Here is a 21,493-nt window from a genome sequence, read left to right as displayed (position 1 = left end):
ACAGGCACTAAGGCTTTCTGTGGCTCCTTCACAACCTGCATGCACATAGCCTGTGACACAACAGAAGGGCCAGATTGATAAGTGTGATGCTTCTCAGGGAAGGAAGTAAACTGGTATCAATATTCACCCTTAATACACCCAAGATCTTGTAAATCCCCAAATTTATACATGCCACTGTGGCTACATAATTTCCTCAGTAAAACAACAATAATACCACCTCCAGTGAACCATTATGAGGGCTAGATGAGCTCAAAATTATATCAGAACAGCAAATCCTGGTTGAGAATCAGGTGAACAATCAGGCTCAATTATTTACTAAGTGACACTCAAACACACCATCGTGCCATGGACTTTGGAGTCACTTACGAGAAATCAAAACCGTGAATGCAAAAGATCATCTGGGGTCATCAACAGTCCTGGTACTGAATTTGAAGAGCTTAGCTTACCACCCCTAACGGGGTTCAGTACAGTGCTAATTAACTAGCAGGAGTTCTGGAATAAACCAGGGCCATTTGAATGAACCTTAAAATAATATTTCTAATTCAAGTTTTTATGGTCAGGTAATTTTCATTTTTGGCAGAAAGTCAGAACGGACATCGTCATGGATGCGTGTTGCAGTCTAAATCCGGCCATTGACATTGGGCAGGTAGGTGCTGTCCCACCTAGACGGATGTCACTTTCTGAAAGTCACTGCCAGGTAGGTAAAGTTTTTCTAAAAAGCACACGATATCACAGAGCTTGACATTTTCCCCCTTCAGATTGAAGGTGCGTTTATTCAGGGAATGGGCCTTTATACCACTGAAGAGCTGAAATATTCCCCCGAAGGTGTCCTATACTCTCGGGGCCCAGATGAGTACAAAATTCCAACCATCACCGATGTCCCAGAAGAATTTAATGTCTCCTTGTTGCCGTCATCACAAACCCCACTAAGCATCTATTCATCCAAGGTAAGCATCAAAACCTACTACTGTGCAACATGATGGATCAGGTATCATGGTAAATGAACACCAGTAGACAAAATGAAAAATAAGGGTCAACCATTACCAGGACCCAATTATAGACTGTTAAAGTTTGGAACCGAATCACCTACAGAAAAGTGCAATTCAGAGAAGGTAAATGATCCCCACCCCCATGGCAATTCTGGGACCCAGGGTTTTACACCGAAAACTCTAGAATTCAGCAGGCAGCTTTGATTTGATAACACTTTCACTTAAGACACTGTCACTGAAGAACCTTAAGACTAAATTATTAAATGGGATTGAAGGCATGATGCGACTGAAATCTTTAGGAAGCAGTGACAGCACGGATAGAATCCTGGACAAGGCTTGGAAGACCTGCATTCCTGCCCAGCCCCACCATCTCTCTAAGATGTTAGGCAAACCACTCACCTCTGAGGGCTCACATTCCTCAGCCATACTCAGAAATGGATCTAAAGCAGTGTTTCTCAACTACGGAGGAGGGCGTGGGAGGGGTCAGTTTTGCTGGCCAAGGAATATTTCACAATGTCTGGAGACATTTGTGCTTGTCACAACTGGAGGAAAATGTTACTACTAGTGGTTAGAGGCCAGGAATGCTGCTAAACAGCCTTCAGTGCACAAGACAGCCCCCTACAAGAAAGAACTATCTGTCCCCAAATGTCAGTAGTGACAGGAAACAAAGACAGCAACCCTTAGTAATCGCTAAAGCAGTGAAATCGCAAATTAAGATATAGGCCAGCATTTGTTTGCATTGCTGAAAGCAGATTATGTGAAAATTACACTCGTGGTAAGAATCTCACATAGGTTTGAGATGGATTGTTAAAATTTTCTTTAAAATCTTTTGGGTGACTTCTTACTAGGGGTAGGAAATTGATACTTTTTTAAAAAATGAGTTGATAAATACCTGCTGGAATCTTACCATTTCCAAACTGGATCTCATTTTCAGCCCAGAAACCTCCTCTGGGCATGTGGTAGGCGGTGGGGGGGGGTGGATTTGAAAGGACAAGCAATCCTTAGCATCTTTGGATTCTTATTGGGCTAGAAGTCACTCAAAGGGGAAAAGGCAAAAGGAAGCTCAGAGGCAGCTTTCAGGCAACCAAGAGTAACAGAGCAGGCCCGTGAGTCCTCGCGGTTGTGGCCAGTCACTCATAGGCAGACCCTCAGGAAAACCATGGGTTTGCAGGTGCCCCGTGGAGCGTACTATGTAGTAATAACAGGGACCTACCAGGTACCAGGTGCTGCCCCAGGAGCGTTTGCACTTCCTGAACTTCACGACATTCTATAAGGTAGGGATCATTGCCAGAACTGATAAGAGAACAGAGGCTTAGAGACATGATCTCACGCAGAGAAACACAGGGAGTAAGGGCCAGGATTCAGACTCCATCTCTCTCCAGCTCAGGGGTTGCAAATTAGGGGTACATCAGCAGAAGCCAGCCCACAGATTTGTTTTCTGTGGGCTACAGTGTTTTCAAAAGTCAGGGAATCTTGGGGGTGGGAAGGGACAGACTGGGATTTCAAAATGTAGAATAGACAAACAAGATTATACTGTATAGCACAGGGAAATATATGCAAGATCTTGTGGTAACTCACAGCTAAAAAAATATGACAATGAATATACATATGTTCATGTATAACTGAAAAATTGTGCTCTACACAAATTTGACATTGTAAAATGACTATAACTCAATAAAAAAATTTTTTTAAAAGTCAGGGAATCTTACATTAAAATATGAATATCTAAATTGTCATGAAAAATTGGAGGATCTAGTCCTTTGGGCTGTATTCTTGGAAGGCAACAATTAGCTAGAGCCGAAGAACAGCTGCCCCTTAAGGCAGGCCATGGGGTCATCTCTACTACACCAGAGTCCCCACTACTCCTTATCACCCTTCTCCTGCCCATGCCATTCGTTTTCATTACCTAACTGTTCCTTACAGCTGTAGGATAGCAACTCCTCATCTGGCACCAAAGTCTGTACTCTTTCTTCTAGAGACCTTGCCTCCTCTGACCCTGGAGTCATAAGGAGGCATTTTTCTCTCTGCTCCTGAGGTTTGGCCAGTTCTATGCATTGACTGTGCTTTTTTAAATAGGGTATCGTCCCCTCACCACACACACACACACACACACACACACATCTTCCCTATAGAACAAAGATTTAACTCAGACAAGATTTTAAAAATGGGTAGTTCAGGTGATACTGGGATTTTTGAGTACTCAAGCTTCATTCAGTCAGTGAGTCAGTCAACAAACAATTGCTGAGAATTATTGTGTGCAAAACACTCTTCTAGGAGTTGGTGACACAATAGTGAACAAGGCCTGCCCCTGATCTACAGTGGCTTGTGGTCTAGTATAGAAGCTTCTAAAAGAAATGTGCTTTCTTGCAGGGGCTGGGGGAGTCGGGGATGTTCCTGGGGTCCTCTGTGTTCTTTGCCATCACTGATGCTGTGGCTGCAGCACGTAGAGAAAGAGACATAGCTGAGGACTTCACAGTGAAGAGCCCAGCAACCCCAGAATGGGTTCGAATGGCCTGTGCGGATCGGTTCACTGAGATGGTATGGAATTGTTGTTTATTTTCCTAAAAGGTGATTTTTCTATTTCCTGCTTTTTAGATCACTTAGGTAAATTTATAACCTAATCTGTGTCTAATCAAATTGTAAGATCACATGATAAGATATAAACTAATCACAGTGTAAGATGATAAAAATAAATCACACAAATACCTCTTGTATATGTAGTAATTTTAACTTTATAAAAAAAATTTCCCCATCTGTTATGTAATTTGATAATTTGGCAGCCCTGAAGTAGGATAATTTATCATGCTTCAAAAACTAATGGCTAAATGTGAAAGAACTGACTGATTTCACCGAATGGTTACAAGTATTCCCTCCCTCTACCCTACCTAATCTATCCCATTCTTCAACAAAAACAAACACAAAAACTAACCCAGGTCATGATAATGTCACTTGCCTTGTTTCCTGTGCAAACATAGAGACAGTCTGTCATTCACTTAGAAAACGCGTGATCTCATTACCCGCTGCTGCTTTCCACCTCGTTCCATTTCATGACCGTGCCTCCCAGCCCAGGAAAGAGGACTCAGGAGCCATCTGCCAGACGCACATGCACACAGCCATCCCAGCCTGCTGGCTGTGGGTAGATCACTGAGCCCACCCTGTGCCGATTTCCTCAAAGTGTCCCTACATAAACAGCAACGGGCATTGACTGAGCATAGTACTAAATATTTTACCAATTACCTCAGTAGTCATTCCTACAACTCTATCAGGTAATTACTATTATTTTCTTCATTTTACTATTGAGGAATTTGAGCTTTAGTAATTTGCCCAAGATCAAGATTCAAACTCGGACCATCTGGCTCCAATATATTGCCTCCCTCCTCGAGAGAAAAGCATTGATTCTTTACTTCTTAAAGGAAGTGTGTACTTTCATACTTATATTTAAAAGAAGCCCAAATACTTAACTGACCTCTTCAAGATAGTCAGCCATTATATTCAATATCCTTGTAATAACCTCTAATGAAAAAGAATATGGAAACAAATATATGTGTATGTATGACTGAAATATTATGCTGTACACTAGAAATTGACACCTTGCAAACTGACTATACTTCAATAAATTTAAAAGAAAAAAAAAAAACAGTCAGCCAAAGAGTGAAAGAATAATGTGACCCAGGATTTAGGAATGTTGCTTAAAGGGATGTGTCACAATCACTGATTTCCTTCTCCTGCATGATCCAGCCTTCTTCCCGTCTCCAAATCTGACTCAGCATTTCCTGCACTCCCATAGTTCTGACCACCCTGTACTTCCCTCCAAGTCTCCCAGAGATGGTTCTGCCCCTCAGCCTGCCACTCACCTGATTGCACTGTTTACAGAAAGGATTCCAATCACTTGCCTTCGGCCAGTCCCACCTCAGATGGCCAGGGCCAGGGGACCAGCCCTCCTCCACTGCAGGAACACCTCTGGGCTGACTCTGGCCTGGAGAGCCACGTCTCCCATTCCCAAAAGCACTAGTGACGTGCGGAATTATGGGATCTCCACCCCGAAAGCACAAGCACTTCTGAACTTTAAAAAAATGTTCTTGATCACATTTTGCAGTAATAAATATCCTTTTCTGGAATGGGGCAGATTAGGGAAACCAAAAATCACAACAAAAGGATACTTCTAATTTTCCTTTCTTGCTTGGGTTTAACATTTGTAGTCTACAAATGTCCCAGCTTTTAGAAAATTAATTCCTTTATTTGCAAAATATCAGGGCACTTTTAATAGTCCAGTAGTCTGGCAAAGTCACTCTGTCACATGTGGTGGTAAGCGGTGAATCACTGATTTCATTCACCGTCTGAAACAGTGTGTCAGCAACCTGGCCCATGAAATGAGGCCATTATTTTCTCCCAAGCCTGATGGTTTCTTTTTTCTAAATGTTTTAATTGAAGTATAGTTGATTTATAGTGTTTCAGGTGTACAGCAAAGTGATTCAGTTATACATAGATATATGTATATTCTTTTTCAGATTCTTGTCCATTCTAGGTTATTATCAGTTATTGAACAGAGTTCCCTGTGCTGTGCAGTAGGTCCTTGTTTATCTATTTTATATATAGTAGTGCGTATCTGTTAATCCCAAACTCCTAATTTACCCCTCCTCTCCCCTTTCCCCGGTAACCCTAGGTTTGTTTTCTATGTCTGTCAGTCTGTTTCTGTTTTGTAAGTAAGTTCATTTGTCATTTTTTCAGACCTCACATAAAAGTGGTATCATATCATACTTGTCTGTCATCACATATAAGCAATATCATATGATACCTGTCTTTCTCTTCCTGACTTCACTTCCCTTCAGACCCCGTCTCCTCAGCTGTACACCAACAGAGAGAGGGCAAGCAGAAGCCAGCCTTGAGTGGGGACTCCCAGGGGAGGCAGAGAGGAGGAAGTCCTCACTCTCAGTTCAACAAAGAGAACTAGAAACACACAAAATATAGATTCTTCTGCCACTTCCTGTCACAGGAAATGGCAATACTCCTCCATCCATATAGTAATACAAACCAGCAACTAGAAACCCAGGAGGTGGCCTGACATTTCTCGCTCTCACGCTCTTAGCCAGTCCTTTACCACACCCTGTTAATTTTAACCCCTGACAATCTCTCCCACCAATCTAGTTCCTCCATTTCTAACCACTATGTAATTCATTTATTAGCAAACATTTGTGGAGTATCTAATAGGGTAGCAGGCATTGTTCTGGGTGCTGGGAATACAGCAGTGAATGAAACAGAGCGTGATCTCTACCTTGGAGAAGCCTACTTACCTTGGACTCTAAGCCAACTACCATCTCTCTAGCCTTGGTCAAAGCAGCCTCCTAGCTGGTCTCCCTACACCCATTGTAGCCAGAGATGTGTGGTATGACCAACATGATCATATCACTCTGGCATGTATACCAGTGAAAAGTTCCCGTTGCTCTAAGGATAAAGATAAAACTTTTTAACATGCCTTACCAAGCCCATAAACCTGCAAAGTCCAGCATGGCCAGCCCACACCCACTTCTCCAGCCACACGTGGTCCCCCACCCATCCTTGTCTCTCCACCCCAGCCACTCTTGCCTTCTTCTGTCTGTTCCTCATGTCAAGGACAGAGGCCTCCACCAGCTCTTCCCTCTGCTTGGAACCATCTTCCTGCCTTTTCTCACCTGGCTAACCCCTATTCACCTTTCCTACTTTAATCAAATTCAAGGAACTAAATGAGACATTCCTTCTTGCATAGTTCGATGTACCAGGGGCAGAGTGGTGAACCAGACTCACAGGCGCCTGCTCTCAAGTTGTTTACGGAATAGCAGAGGGGAAGACAATTACTGTGAAATACAGTGCTCAGGCTGACTCTGGGTCATCCCTGTGTGTCAATAGAACAAAACTATTCTAACTTAGCCTTAACCTTCTCCTAAAGTCAAAAGGGTGAAAGATGTGGCCCCACTCTGACCATTATTCATGCATTCATTCATCTGGCCTACTTAATTCAGTCCTTCTGCCAGGCACTGCTGGGAACTAAAAACATCGTGAGTCAATCTCCACCAGGCGGAGCTTACATTCTGTTGGGGAAACCAGACAGTAAACAAACCCACGACATAATTTCATGTGGTGATAAATACTGTGAAACCAAAGAGAAGAGTCGGAGGCTAGCATGAGATGCAGAGATTGTTTTAGATTAGTTTAGATAGTTTACTAGAGAATTTTTTCTAGAGTGTTTACATTTGAGCCTGAATTGAGTTACGTGTGGAAGCCTGAATGAAGTAGGGGAGCAAGAGTAAAGCTGAGAACGGTGTATGCGAGGCAAAGAAGAGCTAATGCAAAGGCCCTGTGGCAGTTTCAGGAGGTTCAAAGTAGCCTGGGACTAAGTAGCCCTCAAAAATGGCCTTCTCTGCAAGTCTCTGATCTTGCCTCCCTGGTAGGAAGATAAAAACAAAACTTGCAACTGAAAGGTTACAGTTGTTCTCTGTGGCAGAGAGACAAAAGAAATCTGTGGTCACACCACTTACCTTCACATCAGCAGCTGAAACCTGGATTGTCATTTTCTACCCAGCAGTATCACAATCCAGTTCTGTTGCCGGAAGATCGGCACCCCCACCCCCATCCCTGAAGAGCCAAATAATTCAGAGACAAGGTCTTAGAGCTTAGAAGAAAAGAGGCAGCTTTATTGCTTTCTGGGCAAAGGGGACTCCCAGCAGGTTAGTGTCTTCAAAACTGTGAAACCACCTTGGGGATGGGGCAGGGTGATGTGATGACATAGCCATAGCTTAAGCAAAAACAACAATCAACAGAATCATTCTCTTGTCACAAGATATCTTGGCCTCAGGATGTCCTCAGGCAATAGTTCTACAGAGACTGGTAATTGTAACTTTTCCAGTCTTCATTTCTCAAACACCAGCAGCATGTTTCTCTTTTTGGCAAATTAGCCTGTTTTGCAGGGTTACATTTCCTTGACCTTCCTGGAGAGCGACTCAGAAGCCAAAAATGATTATAAATTTTAATTGCCAGAGTAAAGTAAAAACAGTAAACTCAATAACTTTAGCGTCACCAGTGGGCCTGGGGCTGGGAGCAGTGACCCGTCAGTCAGGTTTGCTGACCGTTCTAAGAGCAAGCAGCAAGCATGAAGCCAAGAGTTAGTTAGCCTAAGTGTGGTCATTTTATTATTCCTCCTTCAGGGCCACTTCTTCAGATCTTTAGAAATGACAGTTCGTTCACACAGTCCTCACACAGACCTGTTTCTTTTTCTTTTCTTTTTTTTTTTTAACATTTTTTTTATTGAGTTATAGTCATTTTACACAGACCTGTTTCTTTAAAGCACCTTGGAGCAAAAGTGAGCCTGTCTTAGAATTTACTTATATTTGACTAAACTAGAGCGTGGTTCTTTTTAATTGAAATATATAATGATTCACACTGGCATACAAAACTGTACAATGCAAAAAAAATTTTTTTTGAGAAACATGGATACTAATTCTCTTTGTTTTTGGCCTTTGAATACTGTCGTCAAAAGACAATTTGTTCTGACAAGTAACAAGGTGGAACAGTCACAAGTCTGTGTACCAGAACATGAACACTGGAAAGTCCAAAACTTCCTCTTTTAATAACCTTATAACCATCAGCTAAATAACAACTTGTCTATAGCAGCTTCTTAAACAGAAATGATGGTCAAACATTCAGTGCATTTCCTTTGGAATTAAATAAAATAATGCATGTAAAAACACGGTATAAATACAAGTCCCTCTGTAAATATTACAGTTAAGGTCTTCACCAAATACCCATAACTGTTAATAACCTTTTTCAAAATATGCCTCTGCCAAAGGCTTAAAAAGAGTTTTCACATCAAATCAAGTTGAACTGCTAAGGTGGAAAAAAACAGCTCTTAAGGCTTGGAAGCCTCTTTTTCACAGATAGTAAGCTTTAAGCATAAGAAGAAGCAAGCATTAGTAAGAAGGCTGGAGCATTTTGGTTATAAAAAGTTCTCTGCTTTGAACAATCACATCAAAAGTTGCTTACCTGTGTGGGTTTGGTTACCTTGATCGGGTTGTAGATTGTTGCTTTTATCCCTCGGCCCTTTCTCAAGTGGTTAATTCCTGATCAGAACACTGTCGCTGGTGATAGTTCCCGATCTGAGCCCAACAGAGCAGCCTGGCTCAACCAGCTATGGCCAGAAACCTCATTTCCATACAAAATTTCATTTTTGGTGATGGGAGAAAGAAAAATGTATTTCTTGGAGAATGTATTTTATATAGTCATTTAAAATTCCACAAGGGGAAAAAAAAGGAAGTTTCCTTTAAACGTATACAGAAAATGCCTAATTAACACTTTCAAATTAGTACTTTCCCTTAGAAACAGTGACTTCCTTTATTAAAAAAAATCTTTAGGATTCAAAGACATGAAGGGTTTCACAGCCTTAAAAAGTAGAAAAATGCTGCCTTGGAGAATTTGGCTTTAGGACAAATGCAGAAAACTTGTTACCTCGTTATCATTAGTAACAAAAAGTATTTATTAAAATGACTACACAAACGTAGAAGGTAGGGGCTGCCATTGTGGGAGGCCATGTAAAGCCAATTAGCAGATTCCATTTCTTGGAAAAATCAGATAGCTCAGCTCAGAAACAAGTTTATAAGCAGATTTCAGCTCATCTCACACTTTCAAGGAGCAGCTTTGCTTTTTGCGGAGGAGAGAGGGAATTAGATTTATCTATATTTATTTAATATTTATTTTTTAAATAGAGGTGCTGGGGATTGAACCCAGGACCTCACACATGCTAAGCATGCACTCCCCCACTGAGCTATACCCTCCTCCTCTAGGAACAGCCTTATAATGCTGACTCAAAAGGAATCCTCAAAACCACAACAAATGGCTGTGTCATGTGTTAGGTGGGGACCTTACTTTATAGTAACCTAATGGGAAGGAGTCCTTTCATTCTAGACCAGTCCTCAATTCCAAATTGCCATGCCTGACCTGCCTTGTTATTCTATAAGGCTGGTAAGTGTCTTGTTTCTGAAGACCTTGACCTTCCCCACTTTGAAACTCCAAAAACAGCCTCCTACCACCTACTCTTCCCCTCTCTGCATCACTGCCTTGACATCCCCATGTTTCATTCCCCCTCCCTGCTTCTTTTGCATTTCTGGAGGCACAGCCTGAGAGTTGGCAGCATTGAAAGTGCCACCTGTTTAGCGCAGTGAAGGAAGCCCTTCCTGCCGGATGAAAGAGGAGAGGCACACGAGCATTCCCGTGCTGTGCGCAGCCTGCTTTCCCCGCGCACTGCTCTTGGCTGGTTTGTGCCCAAACGCTAGTCCCCAACCCTGTATGCTGTGAGTGCACACACAGCCTTGCATGCCCCTGAGCCCCGGGAGATGTACTGCCAGTCCTACAAGCCGGCGTTCTGTTTCCTTATAGTTTTGGAACCTACCCCAACGCTATGAAGAAACACGCAGTCTCCAGGCTGTTCTGCTGACAGCTAAGCCACAGACTCAGGGCCGGACGGCAGCACAAACACACCTCCACCACATGGGCTCTGTGAGCCAGAGAACAGACGCAGACTGCACAACTCCGGAGACACTCAGAGTGCAGGCTGTCCCGGCGCCATCCTCAGAATGCCAAGCCTGTGGTCCTGCTCCCATGAGATGCACACACATTCATTCATGCGTGAACACATGCACATGCACCTACATACACCCACGTGTACACACGCACATACACTCAGACAGGCGTGCAGTCGCTCATTGTTTGCTGATACATCTCCCCCTCCCTGCCTCTCACATTGTCTTGGAAGAGATTTTGTTGTGAAACTGGTTCCACATTGAACGTGCTTGTTCCAGGATGGAGGGATCTGTTCCCCACAATATTTCGTGACGCTTCACACGGTGGCCTTTCCTACTAGTGACAGAGGATTATTTGCTGTTAGTGAATTTGTATTTTTTTACCTAAAAACTCTCCTACCTGGTCTCTGAAGATTACTCCTTTAGCTGGGAGAAGCAGAGGAAGGAGAGGGGTACGGATAACATCTGAAAAAGAAGCTGGAGGCATCACTCAGATTAAGAGAGGGAACAAGTGATGCAGAATGGGAAAGGGGAAAAGGCAGCCTTCTTATTGGGTCAGGGAAGGGAGTTACGATGTACTTTTTTTAGCTTCAAGGTTAAGATATGATCCCGGAGTCAAAGGGACCTGGGTTGGAATCCCAGCCTTTGGTGATTCATTTGACTTTTCTGATCACTTAGTTTCTCTATAAAATGGGCAGAGAGGCTTGTGGAGAGAATAATTCTAGTTACTTTACTGTGCTGTTATAAAGACTGAATGAGAGACATGAAAAGCATTTAGCAGTTGTCACACACAGTAAGTGGTCAATATACACTGATGACGACGATGCTGATTGAGTCAGAAGTCCCCAGGGCCACCTTCAGCTTCAGTGATTCAGTGACGGGCTCAGAACTCAGGGAGCTGTTATATTCATGGTCATGGCTTACTGCAGTGGAAGGATACAGAGTAACATCAGCAAAGGTAAAGGCACACAGCACAAAGTCCAGGGGAGAGTCACACAGACAGCGCATAGTTTTCCCAGCAGCAGTGTGTAAGAAGACACACAAAGTACTGCCAACCAGGGAAGCTCACCTGAGCCTTGGTGTCCAGGATTTTTATTAGGGATCAGTCATATAGGCATAGATCACCTGCATAGCTGACCTAAGTTCCTCCATGTCCAGCTCTTCCAGAGGTCAAACCATATCACATGGCCCAAGGCCTCAGGTAAATAGACACTCTTAGAAGGCAGGATATTGAAGGGCCTGGTGATATCTCCCGGGAGCTGGATAAGGGCTAAACCTTTCTTTGAAAGGTGCAGGGTTTGGACAGTGGAGCCTCCTGAGTTCATCCTTTACTGCACAACGATGAGGATGAGCAATCCTGGGTGGATGGTAACTACCACTGACACTAGGCCTTGAAACCGGTGAGACTGGGCCCAGATAGAGCTCAGAAGATGTAACTAAGAGTAGAATCAGTCTTGACAGCCATAGTGAATGTATGGCCTTAATTATAGCTATCAAGAAACAACCAGGGAGAAAGAGGAGGAAGGGGAGGGATGTGATGGTACCAAACAAGGGAGAAATTAAAGGGAAGATCAGCAAAGGCCAATGAAGAGCAGCTTAAGCTCTAGGGCTGGAATCTTTGAGACCAGAAAAAAAAGTTACGTCCTCACTCCAGGATCTAGAGAGTCGGTGAGACCCAAGAAAGCTGGGATAGCAAGAGAATGAGTATCGATCTGAATCCCAAAGCAGAAGGAAACCCAAGGAACCCAGATCCAGGGAGAAGAATAGGAAACAGGTTTTGGAAGAGACTAAAAGTTCCCATCACCTTCAGCAGAAGAGTTGACCTGAATCTACTTCGGATTAGACTGAGGAGCTTTGTCCCGCAACCAACCCAGCCCAGGCGGAAGACAGCCAAGTAACTCCCAAAGCAGGGTTAGGTAGAGAATACGGGAAGTCACCGAAGGAGGGCAAACTAGCCCTCCATTTGCATTTCAATGCAAATTAAGAGCAAACAGTAAGAACAGAACTTGGAAAGATACCCTGACAACTTAGGAGTTGGGCTGTGTTTGTGTTGGGTTTTGGTTTTTTGTCTTCTTTTTGTGTTTTTGCGAAATAAATATTAGGAGACAAGCTTTCTGGAAGCTTCATAACTTTTCGTTATTTATGGGCAGTTCACGTTTTTAACACCTTTGTAATTAAAAGTCAACTCTTCAAACAAAAACATGAACACAGTGGAGAAGAGGAAGGTATAGTCTGATTTTCAGCCAAACCTAAGAGGGAGAGTTCTTAGCAGAGACAGGAGTTGAGGACCAAAAGGCAGAAGGACAAACAGGTCAAATTCTTGGGGCTTGTAGCCCAGGATAGAGAAATGAGCCCAGGGTTTAACAAGAAAAAGCATCGTACCATGTAAGTCATTTGGCTAAATGTGTACACAGATCAATGATCAAAGGTGTTCTCAGATCCCTGCAGAGGAATCTGGGTCCACAGGGTCCAGACAGCTCTCAGCCTACCATTTTCCCCTTCCTGCCCTGCTCCCAAACATTTTCACAGGGTTTATGATTCTTTTTGGGATTCATATCTGAGAAGCAGAGAAGATAGGTAATGAATCCATGCACCGTCTTACTTAGCTGCATTACAGTAGCAGAGACCACAACCCTGACCCACTGTCTAAATTTCACAGTTGTCACGTGAAAGGAATGGTACAGTCCCATTCCCCAGAACAGCCCTACCTCCTCCCATCAGAAAAAAATTTCAAAGCCTACAGATGTAATGTCATTTTTCTGGTGAAATATTGCAACAGTAATTTGATATTAAGTATTTGATTTGCTTGCTTTCTTAGATCCCAAGAGATGACCCTAAGACATTTACACCCTGGTCTATCCCTATAGCGTAATACTGCTGTCATTTCCTAAAAGGTAAGATCAATACGCTGAAAAATAATTACTCAAAAAGACAAGATCAGGCAGTCCAGTGGCTTTCAAACTGTGTTCTACGGGTCCTTAAGGATTGCACAAGTGTGTAAATCAAGTTTCCTTTCAAGTCTTATCCAACATTTTAACCCTTCAATACTATGTATAAATTTGGAGGCTGATAAGAGAAAGTCAGGGTGTTTTACTAACATAGCAGTTTTTCTTTTTATTTTAAAATAAAATTTTAAATGAGAATTCCGTGCTGTAAATCAATTATACTTCATTTTTTTTTAATGAGAATGCTGTGGATTAAGATATTTGAAAGATCCTGCTCCCTAATTCTTTTGAGAATCATAACTTGAGGGCAAAACGCCAAATTAAAATCTATTGATTACTGCATTTATAATCAATGCGTGCTATTTGGAATAGTTGCCGGTCTGTATTGATTGAGTTCAACTGCTACAGTTTTGTACTGCTGCTTAACACAAAATGCAAAGCGTGGAAGGCTCTGGAGAGTGACCGCCAAAACTACCTGGGAAACATATGCTGATAAAAAGATACATATATTTTTATTGTTAGAAAATTAAACTCTTGCCTCTCTGCACACTTTATGGACAACATTAGAAAAACTGAAATCGCAAGAGAACTACATCATAGATTCAGAAAAAAAGTAATGTTTTTTCATCAAAATCTAATTTTCCAATTAAATATCTAAACCCACAAGTATTAACATGTATCCATTGTGCTTTGTCAGATGAGAGCTTTCATTGATAGTTTTTCTACATCAGACTAAATAATTGATAAGATTTTTGTTTCTCTTTTCACAATAACAACAAAGGTAAAAGTAGGCAACATTTAAAATTATATTTTAAATCATTATAAAGTAGTAATTTAAAAACTTACACCCAGATATGGAGAGCAGGATGCCTGAGTTCTTTATTCTGTCTCTCTGCCTCTCTCTTTCCAAGTGTTAAACTTAAATGTGGATAGGAAGGCAAGTCCAATGAATGAACTGGGTTGTCAAGTTTTTGTATAGACTTTAAAATAAAGACCATCCTCAGGTTGTAAGACAAATGTAAAACAAACAGACAAACAAAAAAAGCTCTTGCCACTTTACCATTTACAACTATTTCTATGTGTCAGAATTTTCTCCATGCTGTACAATTAAAACAAAATGCAGATATAATTTGCATTCTGAGTCTTGACGTTCATCCTTTACCTGCAATTTCAATATTTTGCACTCTTCAAATAGCATGACTGGGGTGGGGATAGCTCAGTTGTAGAGTGCACGCACAAGGTCCTGGGTTCAATCTCTAGTACCTCCGTTGGGGGAAAAAAAAAGTAGGCTTATTTACAAAGTAGCATGATTGTTCTCATACACTTGCTTCATAAGCAAGCGTTGAACATTGACATTATTAAATTTACACTAAAATCATATATGTGTGTGCATTCCCTGTAACATTTTAAACCTCTGATAAAAATATGTAAAAACCTCTGACCTCATCCAACTTTTTATCTTATAAATGAAGAGATGGAGGCCAAGGGAGAATAAGGAACTATCTAATGTACTTATTCAAAGCTGTAAAGCTTATATGAGGAGGGTATGGCTCAGTGGTAGGGTACATGCCTAGCACGCACAAGGACCTGCGTTCAACTCCCAGTACCTCCATTAAAGAAAGAAGAAAGTAAGCCCAATTACCTGCCCCCAACAATAAAACAACAAACCTATAAAGTTTATAATCCAATTTTTCAACTATTTATTGTTCTCTTCATATGCAAAATTTGAGAGATTTGCACACTTTTATAACTATTCTCTTTTTTTTTCCAGGTGTTTCCGTTTTTCACAAGTGAAAATATGGCTTGTTAATCTAACTAGATTCCAAACTGATATTCTTATACTGTTGTGGGGGAAAAAATATTACACAAGATTTAGAGACATTATTCAGGTCTGATGACACTAACAAGACGAATCATTACTTAGAAATGATAAACTTAGATTTTTAGCCTGGAAGCCACCAGACAAATACTGCAGTTTTCACAGCAAGGAGTGTAATGCTGGTGTGTTTCTGAAGATGCCATGTAAATACTGCTGTGAGAGCAAGTTTTTCCTTTGTGTGTCCACCCAATCTCAACTGAACTAGTTACACAGGTCACAATTCTAGAATGAAAGGCGCTTTTCAGTAGGTGAGCATGTGATTACTTTTCCCAGGGAGATGTTTGATTTGGTGGCCACAGGTAAGGAAACACAAAGGTTCTAAAAGTTTTGTGTTTTGTTTTTACTGCGGTGTAGCTATGGACCTGTGTTTTATGTACCTTTGATGGCAAAGAAGTATTTTCCTCATGTCAGTCAGCTATTCAAGTGGTTAACGTTATTCTGGAATTTGGAGGGGAAAAGTAATGTAAAAACATTTTCAATGTATTCTCACCAAAAAAGAAAATTATTTTTTTAAATTTGTTTATGAAAATCTGGTATCAGTTTCAGAAATAATTGCTCAGTTTGCCGTATACTGAAGTGGGTCATACGGAGCAAAAGAATTCTAAATGCACACCTTTAGGTTGTAGTTTCAAACCTGCAAGACCCATCAAATTCCATTAATCTGTGTTTTAGAGGCCTTCGGGGGAAGAGAAAGTAGCATATGAATTAGGCCTTATTTGACCTAAAAGTCAGAGGGGAAATGATGTTCTATCAGCCAGAATTCACATGACCAGTCTCAACAAGCCTTCATCTGCAGGGACTCCTGGGGTAAATGAAGGAGGTGAGGCTGAGCTGAGAGCACTTGGGGACCGGTGAGTGAGGGCAATGATTAGGCATGTAGTCTAACCTGGAGGAGGCTGAAGGTCGTGGGAGGCAATGAGCATGTCTGATTGAAGGGACTGGGACACAGCTGTCCACAGGCCCATCCGCTGACTGGTGGCTCCACTGGGCCACAGGACTCCAAGGGAGGAAGTGGAGCGGGAGCACAAAGAGAAAGGAGACATGAGCAGAAGGGTCATGGGCAGGACAAAAATTCCACAAGACTTTTGCCCATATGAGCAGAAGCACTGGGGAACTTAGTGGGAGGAGCCAGAGTGAAATAAGTTGAAAGTAATCAAGAAAAAATGTTTTGGCTCTTGAAAATAAAATCCTTAATTGTGTGATCTAATATGAATGTGAGAAATTTGTTTTATTATTTGTATCATTTTAAATGATGGTGAATAAAATTTGTGTAGTTTTTCCTACTTTGGTCTATTAGGGCTAAGGATGGTTACTGGGTATTTATTTTCCATTTGTCATGGTTGAGAACTATGAAGCATTAAGAAGAGAGGACTCTGAGCAGACAGGGTATAGCTCAAGTAGCAGAGCACATGCTCAGCATGCACAAGGTCCTAGGTTCCATCCCCAGTACCTCCTCAAAGATAAACAAACCTAATTACCTCCCCCCACACCAAAAATAATAATAAAAATTAAATAATATAATAATAAATAAAATCTTTTCAAAAAGAATAGAGAGCTCTGAATAAAAATTATTCATCTGAGTTGATGCACTAAAATCTAAATGTATGAATATGAATAAAATACATTTTTAAAAAGATATATTTGAAGCTACATACTAAAAACCAGTTATTTGGGCTCCATAAGCATAGTTAAAGGATAAAATGCACTAAATTTTTTGAATATATTCACAGTGTTCAAAAATATGAAACGGTATACAGTGTAAAGACTTGCTCTCATACCATCCCCACCCAGCCGATTCTTACACAAGCACAGAGTGTAACCATTTTTATTAGCTACTTTTTACATTTTGTTTTCCTTCAGGAATAGCCAGTCCCAGAATGCCCAGCCACCCTTACCAAGATGAGAGCTCCTCTCGGCTGGCCCCGCACAGGGATGGGACACAAAGGCCAAATGTCAGGATGTGAATGGAAGTCTAAGGCAGCAGGACCAGTAGCTGGTTCCTGTCCCTATTACTCCTGCTGGACCCGTTGAGTGAGATGCTGCTCCCCTTTCTCTGTCTACATGATTCCTCCACCTTCCCCACATCAGAGAGCCCTCGTGCCCACCATAGTGAAGAACTATAACCGTTAACACTCATCTGGGTCTTGTTGACCCTCCTCTTTCTTCCCCCTGGGTCTTGGGTGCACAGGAGGCATTTGTACACTTGCTTTCAGAGCCTGGGTTCTCTGAGTGGGTTTTCTCTCATTAAAGGAAAAACAATGTGCTCCTCACTCCAACCCTGAAACAGTGAAAATTAACACTTGATCAGACGCATATAACTGGGTAGACCAGTAGCAAAAAAGGTATGATTTCTGATTCTTAAGATGCCTAAAAGAAGTCCAGAAATTTGGGCAGAAATAGTTGGAGACAGAAAACAGAGGCACTGAATGAGTCAACGTTAAATGAGTCAACGTTAAGAAACCACTAAGTGCAAAACGAGAGTGTGCTTTCCTTGGCACAGCCACCAGCTGAGGACACACACCCCCATGCTCCCCTCACTTCATGCTGGCTTGACGTCAACCAACTGTCTTGCTCCAAACCATTCTGCACATAGCTGCCAGGATAATCCTTCTCAACATCTGTAAGCACCCACCCTCCCCGGGTAAAAGAGTAGCAGCCAACAGGCCAGTTCCTTCTTCCAAAAAGGACCACACTAACATTGGCATAGTGGTCACCTGCCGTTTTTATCTGCCTGGGGTCTTCTCCTTTGGGAAGCCACCTGTCCTCCTCTCCATATGTTCCAGGAGGGCTGTTGGGAAAGGCAAGGACAAGCTGTGCCAGAGTCTCTCTGATGAGAGTCAGACTCTTGAATGAGGTCCACAAGGTTAACAGGCCCTGGAGCAGACTGCCTGGATGGCCGGGCCATGGAAAGCACACGGGCCCTGCGGCTGAGATCCTCAGAGGAGCCCCTGTTCCTACACATCTGAAGGCTGGCTTCTTCAGCTCAGCCCTCGATTCTGTGAGCTACAGAGTATTTTTCCACTTGTATTACTCTCCTAGGGCTGCTGTTACAAGTGACCAAGACTGAATGGCTTAAATACTTATTCTCTCACAGTTCTGGAAGCTAGAAGTCTGAAATCAAGGTGTTGGCAAGGCCATGGGTTCCAGGGACAAATCCTTCCTTGCCCTTTGGAGGCTCCTGGCATTCCGTGGCTTGTAGCTGCATCACTCCAGTCTCCACCTCCATCATCACATGGCCTTCTTCCCTGTGTATCTGTGTCCAAATCCCTCTCTCCTTTCTCTTATAAAAATAGCAACCACTGGATTTGGAACCATGCTAATCCAGTATGACCTCATCTGAACTAATTTTGTCTGCAAAGACCCTGTTTCCAAATAAAGTCCCATTCTGAGGTTCCAGGCTGACATGAATTTGGGGCAATTATTATTCAACCCACTATGCCAATAAGCCCCCTTGTTGAGACTAACAGATACAGTTTGGGGTGAAAGTGCCCCTTCCTCCTTCATGCCCTACTGTGCCTGGTTCTTCTTTCTCTCACCATCGATTTGTCTACGTGTGCATCCTGCCTTTCTAGACTATGTCCCCACTGACTGGTGGCAGGGAGTGTCTTTTACTCCTTCTTTACCACAAAGTCTATCTCAAACTGATACTTACACATGTTTGGCTAAGGAAGAGCAAACAAATATGCCCTATTCAGACAGAAAGTATCTGTGAAACCTACACTGTGCACCTCAGATACTCATGAGCCAGAAGATCTAAGGAAGGTAAAAAGAAAGAAACCATAGTTCTTTGACAAAGAAACCTACATTGTTATTGGATTTTAATCTGTTGGAGTCACTATTTATGTTACTTTCACATGTTAAGAAAAATGTTCCAAAACTTGGAAATAAGAGGGGAAAATACTGTGGGATGTTTCAAGGTCATACTCCAGTATTAATAAACCCATTAAAGAGTAATGTAATGTTCTAGGGCTGCCCTGTCCAATATGGTGGCCACAAGCCACATGTGGCTATTTAGATTTTAATTTTAATTAATTAAATGTGAAAATCAGTTCCCTAGTTGCCCAAGCCACCTTTCAAGTACTCAGTAACCATGTGTGGCTGGTGGGTACGATACTGAACAGCACAGAAGAGACCACATTCATCATCCTGGAAACTCACATTGGACAGTACTCTTCTAGGGCAATGTAGCTTTATGTATCTACCATTTATTGGGATCACACTCTGGGTCTTGAGATAGGTAGTCTCTAGAAGCTGGAAAAGGCAATGAAATGTATTCGCCCCTATCATCTCCAGAAGGAACACAGCTCTGCTGACCCTTTGATTTTACCCTAGTGTGACCCACTTTGGACATATGACTCCAAAACTGTAAGATAATAAATCTGTGGGGTTTTTTTTTAAATATGTGTTATTTTAAGCCATCAAGTTTGTGGTGATTTGTTACAGCAGCAATAGGAAACTAATACAGATGTTAACTTGTAGAACATTGATAAACTGCAAATGATTTCCATATAGTTGAAAAGATAACCCCAAAGGTTTCAGGGTTGTTTTTTTGTTTTTTTGTTTTTGTCCTGTAGGACATTCATCAGTTTTGTTTTAATTTTTGGTTTTTGGTTTTTGGGGGCTAACTATGTAATCTTATTCTGGTGTTCTTTTTTTACATATCAGTTTTTCATATTTATCTTTGAACTTGTGCTATCATGTTGGCTCCCTCATTGACTGTATCTTTTACCTTGCTCATTACACATTATATAAGAGTCATGGTTTAATTTTTTAATTTTATTTCTTTATTATTATTTTTAATGGAGGTACTGGGGATTGAACCCAGGACTTCATGCATGCTAAGCATGCACTCTGCTGCTGAGCCATATCCAACCCCCCAATGGTTTTAATATTTTTAAAGTTAGACATTCATACACAGCTAGCAAGGAAAAACAAATAGACACAGGACTCTGAGATTTTCCCATATGTCAGAAGAGCCCACACAATTTATATAGTGATGAATTTGATTAGCATAGTTCATTTACAATTTAAATGAATAAATTTCATATCCTACAACAAATACAATTTGACTAAATGTAACCAGTAGATGATTACATTCCAGGGAGAAGATATAAGGAACTTTGTCTTCTCTTTGAACAAACAGCCCAATGTAATTAATATTAAATGTATAACTAAGGAGGAACTTCTTTATTTTTTAAACAAATATTACAAGAGCAGAGTCTGTACCAACGTAAATAAAACCTTTTCCCACCTGTTCAATCTGTTAGTTCCTTGTGCTCCAGAAATTGCTGGAATTCAAATGTTCTCCGAAGGCTTATCCAAATCAGTACACTGAAAATGCAAAGTACCTGATTTTTTCCTTCCCAAGCCTTTCGAACCCCATTGTGACAATAGTTTTTTTTATATTTTTAACCAAAGACTAGATGAATCAAAGCTTAGGAGCTTATTATTTCAACATCCTATTCTCAAGTTGCCCACAATCCATAAACACTAAGGAGATATGATGGACGTACAAACAAAACAAAACAACAAGACCCTGTCCTCTCTCCTGCTCTCCTTTTCCCCTCACTCCATTAAGCACCTGGAGGAAGCAGCGGTAGACATATCATAACCACGCAAAGAGCTTTTTCAACATTCCCCTATCTAGCTTTCCATCCCTACTCTATCCTGATATACCACCCCACAGAGGTATTGCCAGAATCTGAGTAGTTTAAAAATCTATAGGAGGAAGAAGAGAAGTAAACAAAACACACTGTAACAGGGATACAGCAACTTAGAATCTAATGGAGTCTCACTTTCCAGCCCACCACACTTCCTTTCCCCCAGAGCCATCTTCCTAGAACACTGACAGCGCAAGTGGCATGCTTTGATCATCTCCAGTTGTTCTCCACTGCTGACCGGATTGTCACAAACTGATCTAAAGCAATTAGGCAATTGACAAATACAGCAATTGACATGTTCTTTTAATATATATCAGCAGCCTCCACCAGTTAAGAGTTAGGTCAGGCATCTCACATGGCAAGTTCATTGTGAGTGGACCCGACATTCTGATGGCAGAATCATCTAACCTTCTGACTGGACAAGTGACAACATCCTCTGGAAAAAAGGCAGTCAGAACCAATAATGCTCATAGCA

The 21,493-nt window shown here is 41.6% G+C and overlaps 1 protein-coding gene across 1 annotated transcript in view; it reads left to right on the top strand.

The window, feature by feature from the left end:
- LOC102539248 (aldehyde oxidase 2) overlaps window positions 1-15,430 on the top strand; it is a 70,609-nt gene extending 55,179 nt beyond the window's left edge. Inside the window, exons 32-36 of the mRNA XM_006205169.3 lie at window positions 581-646; window positions 759-947; window positions 3,360-3,527; window positions 13,353-13,428; window positions 15,251-15,430. Coding sequence (XP_006205231.2) covers window positions 581-646; window positions 759-947; window positions 3,360-3,527; window positions 13,353-13,406 — 477 coding nt within the window. The 3' untranslated portion in view covers window positions 13,407-13,428; window positions 15,251-15,430. The remainder of the gene's footprint in view (window positions 1-580; window positions 647-758; window positions 948-3,359; window positions 3,528-13,352; window positions 13,429-15,250) is intronic.
- Window positions 15,431-21,493: the final 6,063 nt, after the last annotated feature.

The sequence above is a fragment of the Vicugna pacos genome, chromosome 5 (assembly GCF_048564905.1).
Source record: "Vicugna pacos chromosome 5, VicPac4, whole genome shotgun sequence".
NCBI classification, from domain to species: domain Eukaryota; kingdom Metazoa; phylum Chordata; class Mammalia; order Artiodactyla; family Camelidae; genus Vicugna; species Vicugna pacos.
Note: the sequence above shows the minus strand (reverse complement) of the source record. Positions and strands in the feature narration are given on the sequence as shown.